The 18,242-nt window shown below is 38.0% G+C and overlaps 2 protein-coding genes across 12 annotated transcripts in view; one reads left to right on the top strand and one right to left on the bottom strand.

Annotated features, from left to right (window-relative positions):
• The window catches only part of LOC122818947 (uncharacterized), a 129,739-nt gene that overhangs the window by 85,261 nt on the left and 26,236 nt on the right, over positions 1–18,242 (bottom strand). For 7 of the 11 annotated variants that reach the window (XR_007765226.1, XR_007765230.1, XR_007765229.1 and 4 more), the window contains exons 1-3: positions 16,605–17,628; positions 16,279–16,467; positions 7,253–7,420 (exon numbers count right to left, since the gene is read on the bottom strand). Coding sequence is in view for 4 of the 11 variants with exons in the window: in XM_050890019.1 (XP_050745976.1) it covers positions 7,385–7,420; positions 16,279–16,467; positions 16,605–17,195 (816 nt within the window). In the remaining 7 variants the exon portion in view is untranslated. Of the gene's footprint in view, positions 1–5,459; positions 7,421–12,339; positions 12,636–16,278; positions 16,468–16,604; positions 17,629–18,242 lie in introns of those variants that run through there. The other 4 variants (XM_050890023.1, XM_050890022.1, XM_050890019.1 and 1 more) reach the window with 3 other exon arrangements.
• LOC108021921 (lachesin) overlaps positions 1–18,242 on the top strand; it is a 570,948-nt gene that overhangs the window by 546,510 nt on the left and 6,196 nt on the right. The window contains exons 13-14 of the mRNA XM_050890018.1: positions 4,354–4,684; positions 4,742–4,829. The gene's annotated coding sequence lies outside the window, so the exon portion shown is untranslated. The remainder of the gene's footprint in view (positions 1–4,353; positions 4,685–4,741; positions 4,830–18,242) is intronic.

Genomic DNA, 18,242 nt, shown 5'->3' with positions numbered 1-18,242 from the left:
AGTGAAAAGGGTAAGCGGTAACGCTCATTTGGGCCATGCTCATAGCATTCGCTACGAGAAGGCCGAGTGAGAGGGGATCGATTATGGACAACTTTTCCCTAGGGCAGAATTTATGACCTAAAATCTAGGCATTTATCTTAGAATATCCATATTTATGCGTGGCCAGCTTGATTGTATTCTTTTCCTACGAGTTGTATTAAAATCAGGCGAGAAATGTTTTATTTTTTTTTTCATTTGTTAGAGCATTTTTACTTCTTGGTTCATGTTTTTCTCAGTGCTCCCAGGCTAACGGGTTAGGTTATGTCATGGTTTATAAATTCTAGCCTACTCTGGGCGAAGCCGCATCGAGGCCTTCGAGAAATTTCTCATTGCACGGGACTCTCGCTGGCCAAAATGCGGTTTACTCCACTCACTCACCCGTCTTGCTCTCTCGCACACGCACACGCGTGACTCCAGGTGCTCTGCCGCTGGTCCTGGGCCGGCACACTCTTCTCGAGGTCGTCTAAGTTAACTCCTTCCTGGGTCACTTGGCACCAGTCACTGCACTCCGAAGACAAAAGACTCTTTTTGTCAACATGAATTTGCTCTGCTCGCACTTCTGATCCCGTCCGCCGCCTTTGCAAGAGTCCCCTGATTCTGCGCCGCGCTTTCCAAAGTGACCTGCTCGTCCTTCTGGTCCGATGTGCCGTGTTTTCCAAAAGAGACCTAGTCAAGCTTTGCCGCCGCGTTTTGTTCAAGTTTTTGGCTGCTCTGGGTTTTTTCCACTTGTCGAAGTTTCGGTACTCCTTTTCTCTCGCTCTTCCCTTGGCGCGTGCCAATTTTCGGGGGTTGTTTCCCTCCTCGATCGCATGTCCTCTCTCGCTTGCTCCTATGCGGCGCTGTACTTTTCGTGGTAAATATTTCGTTGCTCTCATGGTGGATGTGTGTGTGTGTCGCTACTGCTGCTGCGAGAACGGAGGGGGAAAGCTTAGCTAAGATAATTCTTCTGTACTAATGTAACTACAAATCCTCCTAATTTTCGTTAAGCTTACATATTAAGTGAAATGTACAAAGTTTTTAAAAATTATGCGCGAGGGTTTTGTCTTGTTTTTAGCTGCTGTTGTTGTTGGCGCAGGCTGCTGTTGCTATTGCTGGCGGCTGCTGTTGCTATTGCTATTGCCGCTGGCTGCTGTTGTTGTTGGCAACGCCTTTGGGAGTTGTTGGCGGCGCTGGCTGCTGTTGTTGTTGTTGCTGGCTGCCGATGTTGTTGAAGTTGCGCTATTTGTGAGGGGTGAAACGACTCCTCACAAGCAAAAGATTTCCGCATGTCTCTTATTGATAGATCCCACAAGATTAAGTTCCTCAAATGTTAAAGAATTTTCATTTAATTATAAAATGTATTTTAAAATATATTTTAAGTATTTGATTTGTTTTGACTTTGAAAAAACACTACATATTTCATTGTCTTTCGCCTTATGCAGGTTTTTGGTGGTTACCATTAGTAAACCTCTTCATACTATGATTTAAATTTATGTATTTTCTATAACCCGTTTTGGTAAAATGCCCAATCTTGTATCATATAAATACATTTCTGAGACTAACGCTTTTTTATAGATGCAGATTGCATACGTAAATATTATAGTCATATAGTCTTTCCAGGTAAGGAACAGGGGGCAAAAAGAAACGAACCAAGAGCACTCGACTCTAGCAATTTCTATCGTTGATTGTCGCTTGCTTTGACAAAATACATTTACCTTCGAAACTCATTGGTAAATAAATTAACAGCAAATTGAGATCTTATCGCCAAACCAGCTTTATTACATCCGTTACTAGTAGAGTAAAAGAACCGCGAGATTCGTTAGAATGTATGTAACAGGGATCCCAATCCCGAACGTCTCAACGTAGCGATCTTGCTTCTTGTAGGCCACGGCGCTGCTTTCGACGACTCGTCTTGTTGTGGCTCCCTCGTAGTTTGCTTGGTTGGTATTCGTTCGACAGCTTGTCTTAACTCTTTGATTGACCGAAATTGACTGATCCTGCTCGACTGACCGTAGTTAACTGACTCCGGGAACCGTTTTTCCCCTTTTGCGCACAGCCGCCGAAACTCTCCACACCGGGTTCAAAATCCGCGACTCCTGTTTGACCCTCTTGTCCTTCACGCACTGCTTCCCGCTGACGTCAAGCCTGATGCTGCCGTCCCGCTGATTCGCGTGATGCATATGGCATGCTTGTGTGCCGCTCCGCTGCCGAGATGTGGTACCTTCTCTCTTGGTCCATAGCTCACGGCCGCGTCCAAAGTCCGGCGGCGTCCCGTTACTCCCTTTTGCACACGGCACTATCGCTCCGCCCGCCAGAACTCCGCTTTCTCCTTCTCCATTCTTGGTCTTTAAACCCTCTTGCTCTCCAAACTGTCTTGCTCTCCAAATTCCCACGTTCTCCAAACTCTCACGTTCTACGTCCTTGATCTCCAAACTCTCACGTTCTCCAACCGCTCCTCGCCGCGCCGCCACTACGCGAATTCGCCGCGTACCTGGTGAGCGACCGGCCATCTGCTGCTGGGATTTGTGTGGAGTTATTTAACTCATCACAACTTCTTACCGGATCGGATGTTTTAGAACTCCAACTTAAGGAATCACAGGTCATCCGGATACTCTCAAAGGCGGAACAAGAATTTACCAAATGGGAAAAAGCAAGTTGATACCGAAAATATCCCGAAGGTTTTGCCAAAAGAAGCACAATTAAGTTGAAACCAAATATGTCACGAAGATCTTGGGTAAGTCATGCTCACGACTAAACGCTTCTTCAACGCTGGCAACTTATATTGTAACGATTCCACATTCAAACAAATTCAGGCGCAGGTGGTACCATGGTGGTACGATGGGAATCAAGTGCACGCGGGTATACTCTGCTGGCTGTCGGCTCTGGAAGTGGATGTAAATGCTTAACCCCATAAAGCGACTATTATTAAGGGTAATCGAAATCTTATCTCGCGTGCTGGACAAGATAAACCCGGAAACGAGCTACACCACATACAAATCAAAAAGAAAGTCCTAAAATTCCCCAGTACGCTGGACGAGTCTCAAACTGACTTTACGAGATGTTCTCGATGTCCCTTAATACCCACCCAACCATTGGTCGTTCCTTTCCATACGTCCGAACGATCCATTCGAATGCAAGTTACCCTACCCCGGAATCCATCTAACTTAGTTCATTATATCCGTTTTATTACCAGCTAAGGAATTAAATAAATGTGGGCACATATCCTAGTACTGAACATGCAGGATTGTATAATTAAAATAGGGGTACGATTCAATGAGATAGGCTTAGTTTGATATGCATTCATGAAACTTTAAATTACAATTGACATCAGCACAAAACTTGGCGATAGCTATTCTTTTATTGTGGCGGAAATTCAATTTAAATTCTAACCTTGTATAATTGAAGATGCAAGGTATACGATTTAAATAAAAATAAAACTTACATTAAAAAGCCAAAAGGAGAGATCTTGACATCTCGATCTGCCTGATTGCCGGTCATTTGGGTGCGGTGTGATTAGGTTTTTTTCTTCGACTCTTTATACCGCCTAGAGTTTTCTTCTCATCTTTTAAAAACAAAATTCGAGGCACTCACCGCTTACATGAACATCCATCTACGAAAGCGCTTTCGCTGAGACGATAGCGGCTATATGGAGAAAATTTAAAGACAATATAAAAATAATGCGAATCGAAACTGAAAACCATTTAGAAATTCCACGACCGAAATGCACCTCTTAAAAAAACAAGAAAGGATGTTAACTTCGGCAAGCCAAAGTTTGTATACCCGTGCAGTTAAAATATAAATAATCAAAAATTTTATTAAATTGAATTCGAAATTCTTAAAATTATAAATATTTATTTTCCAATATTATAAGATAATATGTCAAAAAGCCCCAAAGCTTTAATTTGTTTCAAATTATTTCCCACCAATTATCCGATCGTTCCTATGACAGCTATATGATATAGTCGTCCGATTTTAATAAAATTAAATTCGAAATTCAGAACTAATTCGTCTTGTGACGCTGATCAAGAATATATATACTTTACGGGGTCGGAAACGTCTCCTTCACTGCTTTGCAAACTTCTGACTGAAATCATGATACCCTTTGCAAGGGTATAACTAGACGACGGTTCTGCCTTCTTGCATGACTTTAAACTGCTTCAATCAACCACTATATATTCTTGTCCATCTTGAAGATTTTCCTCTGCTTCTCGGCCCAGGTTTTTCGGCAGCTTGACAGATTCAGACTTTCGTAGATTTCGCTCGAACAAACTGCGGCTTAACATTACTCTCTAGACCCCGAATATTTCGATCTCTTTAACTAACCCTAATCCGCAGCTTTCTGACTATATTTCCATATTTTCCGCTGACGCCAAACGTAAAACATGCTGTACTTAGTCACTCGCGCTAAATTTTACGGATTGGACACTTATAGAAAATAGTTCACCTCTGGTCACCTATGCTGCCAAAATGGAAAAGACCAACTCTGATACCACAATTCGGGTGGAGTATGAGGTGAAAAACTAGACTAAGCAGGCTGGAGAGCAACGATCATAATAAAATTACTACAATACTAGATACTTAAAATACTGAATTGTATAAAATATAATGTTAATAAAATTCTAAATACCCTTGTACTATATGAAGAAGATTGGAAGAAATATAGTTGGTAAGCGCACCTTTTACACAAACATATACGACTAAACAATGTTTTAAATAAATGCAGTGAGCTCGCCAAAATGCATAATTACTATTTCTCCCTGAGAAAATAATCTTAAAACGAAGAAGAACAAGTGTATCGACAGGAAGCCCAGGTATCTGCAAGTATGCCAGTTCTAGCTCTTATAGTTTCCGAGATCTCAGCGTTCATACGGACAGACGGACATGGCTAGATCGACTCGGCTAGTGATCCTGATCAAGGATATAGATACTTTATGGGGTCGGAAACGCCTTCTTTTAGCTGTTGCATACTTTCCGACGAATCTAGTATACCCTTTCTCTTATAGATAGAACCCACAAGATTAAGTTCCTCAAATGTTAAAGAATTTTCAAAACATCCATTTAAGTATTAAATGTATTTTAAAATATATTTTAAGTATTTGAATTGTTTTGACTTTGAAAAAACACTACATATTTCAATGTCTTTCGCCTTATGCAGATTTTTGGTGGTTACCATTAGTAAACCTCTTCATACTATGATTTTCTATAACGCGTTTGGGTAAAAAGTCCAATCTTGTATCATATAATTACATTTCTAAGACTAACGCTCTTTTATAAATGCAGATTGCATACGTAAATAATATAGTCATATAGTCTTTCCAGGTAAGGAACAGGGGGCAAAAAGAAACGAACCAAGAGCACTCGACTCTAGCAATTTCTATCGTTGATTGTCACTTGCTTTGACAAAATACATTTAACTCATTGGTAAATAAATTATAAGCAAATTGAGACATTATCGCCAAACCAGCTTTATTACATCCGTTACTAGTAGAGTAAAAGAACCGCTAGATTCGTTAGAATGTATGTAACAGGGATCCCAATCCCGAACGTCTCGACGTAGCGATCTTGCTTCTTGTAGGCTCCCACGGCGCTGCTTTCGACTTCTCGCCTTGTTGGCTCCCTCGTAGTTTACTTGGCTGGTTTGCTGTTTACTTGTATCCGATCGACTGTTTGTCTAAACACTTCGACTCCTCACCTCGTGATCGATTGATCGTAACCGACAGACCGTAATCGACTGATCCTGCTGCCAGCGCCCAGCGGGTTTATATAGGGCCTCGTGGAACCGTTATTCCCCTTTTGCGCACGGCCCGCCGAAACTCTCTACACCGGTCCAAGGTCCATGCCTCCAGTTTGACCCTCTTGTCCCTCATGCGCTGTTCCCCGCCGACGTCCAGCCTGATGCTGCTGTCCCGCTGATTCGCGTGATGAATATTGCATGCTTGTTTGCCGCTCCGCTGCCGAGATGTGACACCTTCTCTCTCGGTCCATAGCTCACGGCCGCGTCCAAAGTCCGGCGGCGTCCCGTTACTCCCTTTTGCACACGGCACTATCGCTCCGCCCTCCAAGTCTCCGCTCCCACCTTATCCATTCTTGGTCTCCAAACTCCATTGTCTCCAAACTCTCTTGCTCTCCAAGCTCCCACGTTCTCCAAACTCTCACTTTCTCCAAAGTCTCACGTTCTCCAACTCTCACGTTCTACGTCCTTGATCTCCAAACTCTCACGTTCTCCAACCGCTCTTCGCCGCGCCGCCACTACGCGAATTCGCCGCGTACCTGGTGAGCGACCGGCCATCTGCTGCTGGGATTTGTGTGGAGTTATTTAACTCCTCACAACTTCTTACCGGATGGGATGTTTTAGAACTCCAACTTAAGGAATCAGAGGTCATCCGGATACTCTCAAAGGCGGAACAAGAATTTACCAAAAAGCAAGTTGATACCGATCATGTCCCGAAGGTTTTGCCAAAAGAAGCACAATTAAGTTGAAACCAAATATGTCACGAAGATCTTGGGTAAGTCATGCTCACGACTAAACGCTTCTTCAACGCTGGCAACTTATATTGTAACGATTCCACATTCAAACAAATTCAGGCGCAGGTGGTACCATGGTGGTACGATGGGAATCAAGTGCACGCGGGTATACTCTGCTGGCAGTCGGCTCTGGAAGTGGATGTAAATGCTAAACCCCATAAAGCGCCTATTATTAAGGGTAATCGAAATCTTATCTCGCGTGCTGGACAAGATAAACTCGGAAACGAGCTACACCACATACAAATCAAAAATAAAGTCCTAAAATTCCCCAGTACGCTGGACGAGTCTCAACCTGACCTCACTAGATCTTCTCGAGGTCCCTTAATACCCACCCAACCATTGGTCGTTCCTTTCCATACGTCCGAACGATCCATTCAAATAGAAGTTACCCTATCGCGGAATCGTTCTAGCTGCGGCATCAGACTGCTAACTTAGTTTATTATAAACGTTTTATTACCAGCTAAGGAATTAAATAAATGTGGGCACATATCCTAGTACTACACATGCAGGATTGTATAATTAAAATATGGGTACGATTCAATAAGATAGGCTTAGTTTGAAATGCATTCATGAAACTTTAAATTACAATTGAACTCTGCACAAAACTTGGCGATAGCTATTCTTTCGTTGTGGCGGAAATTCAATTTAAATTCTAACCTTGTATAATTGAAGGTGCAAGGGATACGAATTAAATAAAAATAAAACTTACATTAAAAAGCCAAATGACATCTCGATCTGCATGATTGACGGACATTTGGATGCGGTGTGATTAGGTTTTTTTCTAAAACTCTTTATACCGCCTTGAGTTTTCTTCTCATCTTTTAAATACAGGAACATCCATCTACGAAAGCGCTTTCGCTGAGACGATAACGGCTATCTGCGGGAAATTTAATGACAATATAAAAATAATGCGAATCAAAACTCAAAACCATTTTAAAAATCCACGACCGAAATGCACCTCTTAGAAAAAAGCTAGACGACGATTCTGCCTCCTTGCATGACTTTAAACTGCTTCGTACCAACCACTATATACTCTTTTCTATTTTAAAAACTCCACTTAAAGTTATTTCTATTAAATAATGATTTCCCTTTCGTATGTCTTTCTTAATTTTCTCATCCGTTCTGAAGGTTATGCCCGAATGTAGCCGGTCACAAACTTCCTTGTCAAGTTAAGTGTTAACTTAAATCTTAAAACAAGGAAGAACAAGTGCATCGACTATCAGATACCCGTTACTCAGCTTAAGATAGCAAATGGGAAATGGAGATATATAACCAGCAAAGCGATATTTTAGGGCGACACCTACCGCCTATTTCAGTAGATTATATGTGGGCGGCAGACAGATTTAAGCGTTCAAGCCGTTTGTGCTCGTAAAAGTGGGCATGGCACATTTTTATAGTTTAGTTCAGGTAAAATTTTGATCATATTATAATTACTGTAGGAAACGCCTTCTTTTACCTGTTGCATAGTTTCCGACCAATCTAGTATACCCTTTCAGTCTACGAGTTACGGGTATAAAAATTATATAATATACCTGATTTTATTATTCGAATCAAAAGCAAAAGCGAAAGATTTCCGCTTGTCTCTTATAGATAGATCCCATAAGATTACGTTCCTCAAATGTTAAAGAATTTTAAAAACATCCATTTAAGTATTAAATGTACTTTAAAATATATTTTAAGTATTTGATTTGTTTTGACTTTGAAAAAATAAATATTTCATTGTATTTCGCCTTATGCAGGTTTTTGGTGGTTACCATTAGTAAACCTCTTCATACTATGATTTAAATTTATGTATTTTCTATAACCCGTTTTGGTAAAATGGTAAATAGATGCAGATTGCATTCGTTAGAATGTATGTAACAGGTAGGTGGAAACGTTTCCGACCCCTTAAAGTATATATATTCTTGATCAGCAAATAGCAAAATGAGACCTGGTCGCCAAATCAGCTTTATTATACCCATTACTCGAATATATATCCTGGGTCAGAATCATTAGTTGTGTTGATATAGCCATGTCTGTCCGTCCTTCTTTTCGTCCGTCCGTCCGCCCGTCCGTATGAACGCTGAGATCTCGGAAACCATAAAAGCCAGAGGAGTGGGACTTGGCATAAAGATTCCTGGGCTTCCCTGTTTCAGCAGGGTGCCTTGCCCTTTCTAACGCCCACAAACCGCCCAAAGCTGGGACGGCCACAGCTTTTGTGACAGAAAATAATGTTAACTAAAATGTATTTGTCTCATGAATACATTGGGTCCACAACAAGTTGTTTCTGTTGACTATACGTGGAGTATAGTTTAACCTAACGTTGTGCAAGGGCTTGCATCTCCAGTTCTGAATCGGGGCATAATATTGATTCAAAAGTTATTGATACACCATTTAAGATTGGATGATCAACTTCAAAGTTAAAATTGACAACCTTCAAACAATCGACATTCATAGAAACACACACTTGTCATCAAAATATGCTTCAATTTCATTAAAAATCTAAATCTACCAATTAGGCTATCTTGATGCAGCTGCCAGAATTTCGCGACGCATATTAATTGTTTCGAAATTGGAAGATGGACACAGAATGGGCACACGTTGGACAAAAATATTTCAAAAATGTTTTCTTTTGAAATCATTAACGCTTGACGCAGCCCAGCATCTGACTTTAAAGATTCTATATATCCTCAACACGAGCGAAACTTTTAGGTTAGCGAAGTGAAACTAGAGGACAGACCTAAAGTGCAGAAATATTGGTAATTCCGAAAATCCAATTCATGACGTAATCAAAAGATTTGAATCCTATTGGCGCATTCTGCGGGTCCTAGCTTTCGTGATGCTTATTTTTAGAAACGTTGAGTCAACAGAAGATGGCTTGTACTTGATGCCGTTTATATGTTGGCATCTGAATTGCAAAATTTATTCAACCGGATTTTATCACACATTCAACAAAAGGTCTTTAGACAAACAAACAAGAAAAGCTGAATTTTTCAAAATATATTCCGTTCCTGGTTAGTAATGGAACGACCCTTAACTCGTAGAAGGTCGTTAAGTCATGGTATCCATTTCATTCGACGACAAATTGCTGCTTTTAAAGGATTAGGATTTTCTTGAATAGCTGCATCGCCAGCATTTGCATGCTGAACCGATTGCCTTAATCGGAATTCTGCTACATGAAATTTGGTCTGTAATCGCCACAGAAGAAGTTCTAAAGTTTGTTTGACGACGCACCCATTGTCATTATTAAAGCCCTCGCCTAATGGAAAACTCACAACTACCAGAGTCATTATACAAAAAAATCAATTGCAACTTCTCCACACGATCGCAACTTGAAGACTTTAAGCAGCGGCAAGCCAACTCGTCAAAGGGCGATACACTCAGCAGCATCATCGGACTACAGTTTTAGTTTATACCTGCTCTCCACTTTGGAGGCTTTTGGGAAGCCGCAGTGAAGTCCATGAAAAGTTTAATGGTCAAAAGCTTGGCCAATACCGGACTTACTTACGAAGAGCTTCAGGCGATCGCGATCCGTGGAAGCCATCCCTCAACCCTTAGCGAAAGACCTAAATGACGAAGAAGTGCTAACTTCAACGCCACTGCTAATTGGGTGATCCTTGATGTCTGTATCAGAGCCCACAATTTACGACAGCGGCAGCACCTGACGTGTTTAAAGCAACAGAAAAAACTAATTTTAACTATTTTAGGCTAATTCAAAACGGCTCAAACCTGAACCGACATTCAACCTGGCAGAATTTGGATGGTCCATGTGGACAAAAACCATCCAAATTTGGAGTGGCTGATATTCAGATTAAGACCCCACACGTTTTGAGCAAATTGGGGCTTGAGCGTTTCGTTGCTCTTTTAAGGGGCGGGGAATGTCGCAGGATACCATCAGTCAATTTTATTTCAGTACTATCCTATATGTACATATGTATTTACTCCTTTTTTTTAAACTAAATTAGGTAATTTCTTTTCCCTTAATGATTAAAATATTCAAGGACTTAAAGATAAAAAAACATGATTGTCGAAAAAAACGATATTCAACTCTAGAAACTTGCTTAAAATAAGAAAAACTACACAAAAAAAAGTAAGTTTGTGTCAAAATTGTTCATCAAATAAATGTTTGTACCAACACCTAAATGATCTATCCCTTGTTTAAAAATTATTGACATTATCAATATCAACCGGATAAAGGGAAAGAAGCGAAAAGTTGATCGCAAAAATTGTGTTAAAAGCTATTTCTTTTTTCTCAGATCTAGAAAGTAAATGGGACTAAAAAATGCAAAGATGGGAAGAATATTCTTACAAGTCGAAATACAGATGTTGTTTTTTCTTCTTGCAAACTTCTGACTGAAATCATTATACCCTCTGCAAGGGTAAAAATATATCTTTTGTGTTTTTTAACATATAAGATAACCTCCTTTAGCATGCAAATGCTTTTTGGAAATTCAATTATTTAATTGTTACTAGTGATTACCTATATTTTCTTCCTTCCAAATAATATAAATATTATAAACTTCAATACGTATAGTTCCCATCAAAATACTTAATAAATCTGATTGTTTGATGTTCTCTTATTAATTGGGTAATATAAGTATTCTCCTCTCCTCATCATCTGGCAAATTTCTCGCCGGCGAAGTAGAAGTTACATAATAATGAAGGTTGCCAGAATAGCTCACCCCAGCAACACAGATGGGCCCGTATTATCTATTTGAAAGATATTTCTATTCTTTTTTATCTTAAATGCTTTTTCCATTAATTAAACAGGCTTAGGTCTCACCACTGTAAAAATTTTCTTTGTAAATCACTATAGTTATAGATAGTACTAGTATTAACTACATTTTCTTCCTTATAATTGAAATATTATAAACTTAACTTTTTTAGATTTCCCAACAAAATACTTAATAAAACTGATTATTTGATGTTATCTAACTAATTGGGTAATTGGGCTCATAATATCTATTTGAAAGATATTTCTATTGTTTTCTAACTAAAATGCTTGTTTTCCTTAAAGGCAATGTAAGTTATATGACACATTATTTAGGGGCGCTTACGCAATTTATAAACAACTTTGAGCCGAGAGCTTATTTCCAAATAACTGTGACAGACCCAAGATAAATCCGTGGTCAGCTATTTCTGTCAGCCAGTCCGCATCAAACGGATGCTGTAAACATCCAAGCCGATATTGTAAGCATCGGAATCCCAAGCGAGCCCAGAATCCGTTAACATAAACAAAAGATCCCCGAGTCCACTAACATAAACAAAAAGATTTCCAAAGCGGTCCCTGATGTAAACACCAAATTTCCGGCCAAGATTGCACTTCAAATTTAATTGGCAAATTAAATCATCCCATTCTCCGACTACTATTCATTTTTGGGGATAAATATCTTAAGCCGGGGTTTGATAATTGATAGAACAAATTAAGAAAAAGTATAAGAGCAGTGAATTAGATAAGTTCGACCCCTAAATAATGTGTCATATTGTAATAGTGAAAAAGTGATTATTAAAAATAAAAAAAATTTGATTAATTAATTTACTAGTAGCAAACTTAATTGAAGCCATATGATTGAAAAAATTCTTAAACAAAACTTTAAAATAAATACTAAAAAAGTTTTAAAGTGAAAAGGGAATCTTGCGTTCCCAAAAACTCGATACAACCGACGTAAATATAAAGCTTGTGTTGGTAAATTAATTAATAATAATTAATTAAATAATCTCCTTAAACCTCAAATTACAAAATAGTGATCATAACATAAATTCACTGCTCGGAAAATATAAAAATTAAAAAAATGTTAATAAAATTGATCGAAACAATTAACAATTGTGAACAAAAATTTAATTAAAAAATGTTTAGAAACAAAGATTAACAAAAAAATATTAAAAACTAGCTGACCCGCCGAACTTTGTTCCGACCAACCTGATCAACGCATGATGTTCATGAAGCAGACACTGCAAGTCTTGAAGAATTGCTCGCTTCATTCCTGCATTGATCCCCAGTCGTCGATCAAGTTGTTCTTCCATGTTGCCCATGAAATATATTTGTAAAAATTTATTCTGTGTATCTTCGAAAGGTAGTAATGATCCAATTCGATGGTGAATCTGTCCTGTATCTACAAAATAAAAACCAGACAGTATTAGCTGGGTTATAACACTACACTTTTTCTGTAGGAGAGTAGTATAATACATACCAATAGATAAACTAAGTTATTCTTTAACTACATTCTATGTAAGTACAAAAATAAATACCTTAAATGTCGGATTAAAACCTCCTTCTTCGATAATGTCTGCCCCAAATGACGTCATTTGGAAACAACTTTTGTATTTTCGAGTATTTGCAAGAAAGTGGAATGATTCTTGTGTTTCGCCGCAAAGCAATGAATACAATGGCTCATGTGGCGGAGTCAACACTGGCAATTTCACTTTACCATTAGCGCAGCATAATCCAGGCGTTTCTCCGGAAAACTTTAATGCACCACAATACTTGCAAACAACGTCCATTTGCCCAATGCAAACGCTAGGATGCAAGCTGTAATCATTGCTGCAATCGTATCGAAACGCAGCTCGATTCAAATCAGCTAAATATCTTGTTCTGTAATTCCGAAAATCCAATTCATGACGTAATCAAAAGATTTGAATCCTATTGGCGCATTCTGCGTGATGCTTATTTTTAGAAACGTTGAGTCAACAGAAGATGGCTTGTACTTGATGCCGTTTATATGTTGGCATCTGAATTGCAAAATTTATTCAACCGGATTTTATCACACATTCAACAAAAGGTCTTTAGACAAACAAACAAGAAAAGCTGAATTTTTCAAAATATATTCCGTTCCTGGTTAGTAATGGAACGACCCTTAACTCGTAGAAGGTCGTTAAGTCATGGTATCCATTTCATTCGACGACAAATTGCTGCTTTTAAAGGATTAGGATTTTCTTGAATAGCTGCATCGCCAGCATTTGCATGCTGAACCGATTGCCTTAATCGGAATTCTGCTACATGAAATTTGGTCTGTAATCGCCACAGAAGAAGTTCTAAAGTTTGTTTGACGACGCACCCATTGTCATTATTAAAGCCCTCGCCTAATGGAAAACTCACAACTACCAGAGTCATTATACAAAAAAATCAATTGCAACTACTCCACACGATCGCAACTTGAAGACTTTAAGCAGCGGCAAGCCAACTCGTCAAAGGGCGATACACTCAGCAGCATCATCGGACTACAGTTTTAGTTTATACCTGCTCTCCACTTTGGAGGCTTTTGGGAAGCCGCAGTGAAGTCCATGAAAAGTTTAATGGTCATAAGCTTGGCCGATACCGGACTTACTTACGAAGAGCTTCAGGCGATCGCGATCCGTGGAAGCCATCCCTCAACCCTTAGCGAAAGACCTAAATGAAGTGCTAACTTCAACGCCACTGCTAATTGGGTGATCCTTGATGTCTGTATCAGAGCCCACAATTTACGACAGCGGCAGCACCTGACGTGTTTAAAGCAACAGAAAAAACTAATTTTAACTATTTTAGGCTAATTCAAAACGGCTCAAACCTGAACCGACATTCAACCTGGCAGAATTTGGATGGTCCATGTGGACAAAAACCATCCAAATTTGGAGTGGCTGATATTCAGATTAAGACCCCACACGTTTTGAGCAAATTGGGGCTTGAGCGTTTCGTTGCTCTTTTAAGGGGCGGGGAATGTCGCAGGATACCATCAGTCAATTTTATTTCAGTACTATCCTATATGTACATATGTATTTACTCCTTTTTTTTTAACTAAATTAGGTAATTTCTTTTCCCTTAATGATTAAAATATTCAAGGACTTAAAGATAAAAAAAACATGATTGTCGAAAAAAACGATATTCAACTCTAGAAACTTGCTTAAAATAAGAAAAACTACACAAAAAAAAGTAAGTTTGTGTCAAAATTGTTCATCAAATAAATGTTTGTACCAACACCTAAATGATCTATCCCTTGTTTAAAAATTATTGACATTATCAATATCAACCGGATAAAGGGAAAGAAGCGAAAAGTTGATCGCAAAAATTGTGTTAAAAGCTATTTCTTTTTTCTCAGATCTAGAAAGTAAATGGGACTAAAAAATGCAAAGATGGGAAGAATATTCTTACAAGTCGAAATTTGAGAAACGATACAAGTATACAGATGTTGTTTTTTCTTCTTGCAAACTTCTGACTGAAATCATTATACCCTCTGCAAGGGTAAAAATATATCTTTTGTGTTTTTTAACATATAAGATAACCTCCTTCAGCATGCAAATGCTTTTTGGAAATTCAATTATTTAATTGTTACTAGTGATTACCTATATTTTCTTCCTTCCAAATAATATAAATATTATAAACTTCAATACGTATAGTTCCCATCAAAATACTTAATAAATCTGATTGTTTGATGTTCTCTTATTAATTGGGTAATATAAGTATTCTCCTCTCCTCATCATCTGGCAAATTTCTCGCCGGCGAAGTAGAAGTTACATAATAATGAAGGTTGCCAGAATAGCTCACCCCAGCAACACAGATGGGCCCGTATTATCTATTTGAAAGATATTTCTATTCTTTTTTATCTTAAATGCTTTTTCCATTAATTAAACAGGCTTAGGTCTCACCACTGTAAAAATTTCCTTTGTAAATCACTATAGTTATAGATAGTACTAGTATTAACTACATTTTCTTCCTTATAATTGAAATATTATAAACTTAACTTTTTTAGATTTCCCAACAAAATACTTAATAAAACTGATTATTTGATGTTATCTAACTAATTGGGTAATTGGGCTCATAATATCTATTTGAAAGATATTTCTATTGTTTTCTAACTAAAATGCTTGTTTTCCTTAAAGGCAATGTAAGTTATATGACACATTATTTAGGGGCGCTTACGCAATTTATAAACAACTTTGAGCCGAGAGCTTATTTCCAAATAACTTTGACAGACCCAAGATAAATCCGTGGTCAGCTATTTCTGTCAGCCAGTCCGCATCAAACGGATGCTGTAAACATCCAAGCCGATATTGTAAGCATCGGAATCCCAAGCGAGCCCAGAATCCGTTAACATAAACAAAAGATCCCCGAGTCCACTAACATAAACAAAAAGATTTCCAAAGCGGTCCCTGATGTAAACACCAAATTTCCGGCCAAGATTGCACTTCAAATTTAATTGGAAAATTAAATCATCCCATTCTCCGACTACTATTCATTTTTGGGGATAAATATCTTAAGCCGGGGTTTGATAATTGATAGAACAAATTAAGAAAAAGTATAAGAGCAGTGAATTAGATAAGTTCGACCCCTAAATAATGTGTCATATTGTAATAGTGAAAAAGTGATTATTAAAAATAAAAAAAAATTTGATTAATTAATTTACTAGTAGCAAACTTAATTGAAGCCATATGATTGAAAAAATTCTTAAACAAAACTTTAAAATAAATACTAAAAAAGTTTTAAAGTGAAAAGGGAATCTTGCGTTCCCAAAAACTCGATACAACCGACGTAAATATAAAGCTTGTGTTGGTAAATTAATTAATAATAATTAATTAAATAATCTCCTTAAATCTCAAATTACAAAATAGTGATCATAACATAAATTCACTGCTCGGAAAATATAAAAATTAAAAAATGTTAATAAAATTGATCGAAACAATTAACAATTGTGAACAAAAATTTAATTAAAAAATGTTTAGAAACAAAGATTAACAAAAAAATATTAAAAACTAGCTGACCCGGCGAACTTTGTTCCGACCAACCTGATCATGATGTTCATGAAGCAGACACTGCAAGTCTTGAAGAATTTCTCGCTTCATTCCTGCATTGATCCCCAGTCGTCGATCAAGTTGTTCTTCCATGTTGCCCATGAAATATATTTGTAAAAATTTATTCTGTGTATCTTCGAAAGGTAGTAATGATCCAATTCGATGGTGAATCTGTCCTTGTATCTACAAAATAAAAACCAGACAGTATTAGCTGGGTTATAACACTACACTTTTTCTGTAGGAGAGTAGTATAACACATACCAATAGATAAACATAAGTTATTCTTTAACTACATTCTATGTAAGTACAAAAATAAATACCTTAAATGTCGGATTAAAACCTCCTTCTTCGATAATGTCTGCCCCAAATGACGTCATTTGGAAACAACTATTGTATTTTCGAGTATTTGCAAGAAAGTGGAGTGATTCTTGTGTTTCGCCGCAAAGCAATGAATACAATGGCTCATGTGGCGGAGTCAACACTGGCAATTTCACTTTACCATTAGCGCAGCATAATCCAGGCGTTTCTCCGGAAAACTTTAATGCACCACAATACTTGCAAACAACGTCCATTTGCCCAATGCAAACGCTAGGATGCAAGCTGTAATCATTGCTGCAATCGTATCGAAACGCAGCTCGATTCAAATCAGCTAAATATCTTGTTCTGCGTCGCAAATTATCTATTTGTTGACTTCTGTTGTTCGCTCGACGATTCTGCATTGCCAACCGAGCTGTTTCACGGGCTGCTTCACTTTGCTCTCGTGATTGAGAAGCACGAAGTCGAGCCATACTATTGCGGCGCTGTTCACGTGCAATTTCTTGTTCTTCTTCAGTCCTTTCATTTGCAGTATTTTGTATTCTTCTTGCATTACGGCTTTGTCGGGAAAGATTCGATCGTCTTGGTCGCGGCATTATTAATTAAACTTCACTTCAATTCAATTCACTTGTTAATTATTTATTTAATAGAAATAGTTTTAATATTGATTTCTTACAAATATCAAATTGTCATCCATACGTCATTACATAGCTGTCATTTTACGTCAATTACATAGCTGTCATTTGCGTTTTGTTATTCCAATTCTGATTCTTTTTTGTTATACCACGTTTTATAGTGACTGACGTTTCATGTCAAGTCACAGAGGAACGCTGTCGAACGGGATAAAAAGTATCCTATGTCCGTCTCCTGGCTCTAAGCTACCTCCCTACCAATTTTCAGCCAAATCTGTTCTGCCGTTCTTGAGTTATAAGTGGTAGTTTAACACGACTTTCTTTTATATATATAGATTAAAAGAAAAGGCATTTAAAGAAAAAAGGACGAAGGACAATCCCTAGACAAGAGTAAGCACTGGAGAAGAAGAAAGACCCCACTTTAAAAAGTTTAGGTATTGATGAGACAAATACAGATTACATTTACATTTATCAAAACTGTAGGCGCTACAGATTTTCGCGGATTTTGGGCGTTAGGGTAGGCGTGGCCCGCTGAAACAAACTTGCCTTGCGCAGGAAGCCCAGGAATCTGAATGCCAAGTATAAATATTCTAGCTCTTATAGTTTCCGAGATCTCAGCGTTCATACGAACGGACACACAGAAAGGCAATGGATAGATCGTTTTGGCTAGTGATCCTGATCAAGAATATATGTACTTTATGGCGTCGGAATCCCTTCCTTCTCCCTGTTACATACTTTTCGACGAATCTAGTATACCCTTTTACTCTACGAGTAACGGGTATAACCAAAGATAGAAGGAAGACCCCAACAGGATTAAAAAACAACGATAAGAAAAATAAGGAGGACGATTAGTGAGTGATACTTTTTTTTAAAATAATTATTATTCTTAAAGAAATTTGTACAAAAATCAAATATAAAATCTAAGTGGACGACTTGAATTCTGATTTCTTAAAAATTTTCAAAATGTCAGAACCTTCAACTTTACATGAATTCGCCTCAAGAACAAACCAT

This window comes from Drosophila biarmipes, unplaced genomic scaffold (genome assembly GCF_025231255.1).
Source record: "Drosophila biarmipes strain raj3 unplaced genomic scaffold, RU_DBia_V1.1 ptg000013l, whole genome shotgun sequence".
In the NCBI taxonomy this organism is placed as follows: domain Eukaryota; kingdom Metazoa; phylum Arthropoda; class Insecta; order Diptera; family Drosophilidae; genus Drosophila; species Drosophila biarmipes.
The sequence above is the reverse complement of the archived record's forward strand: the minus strand, read 5'-3'. Positions and strand labels throughout refer to the sequence as shown.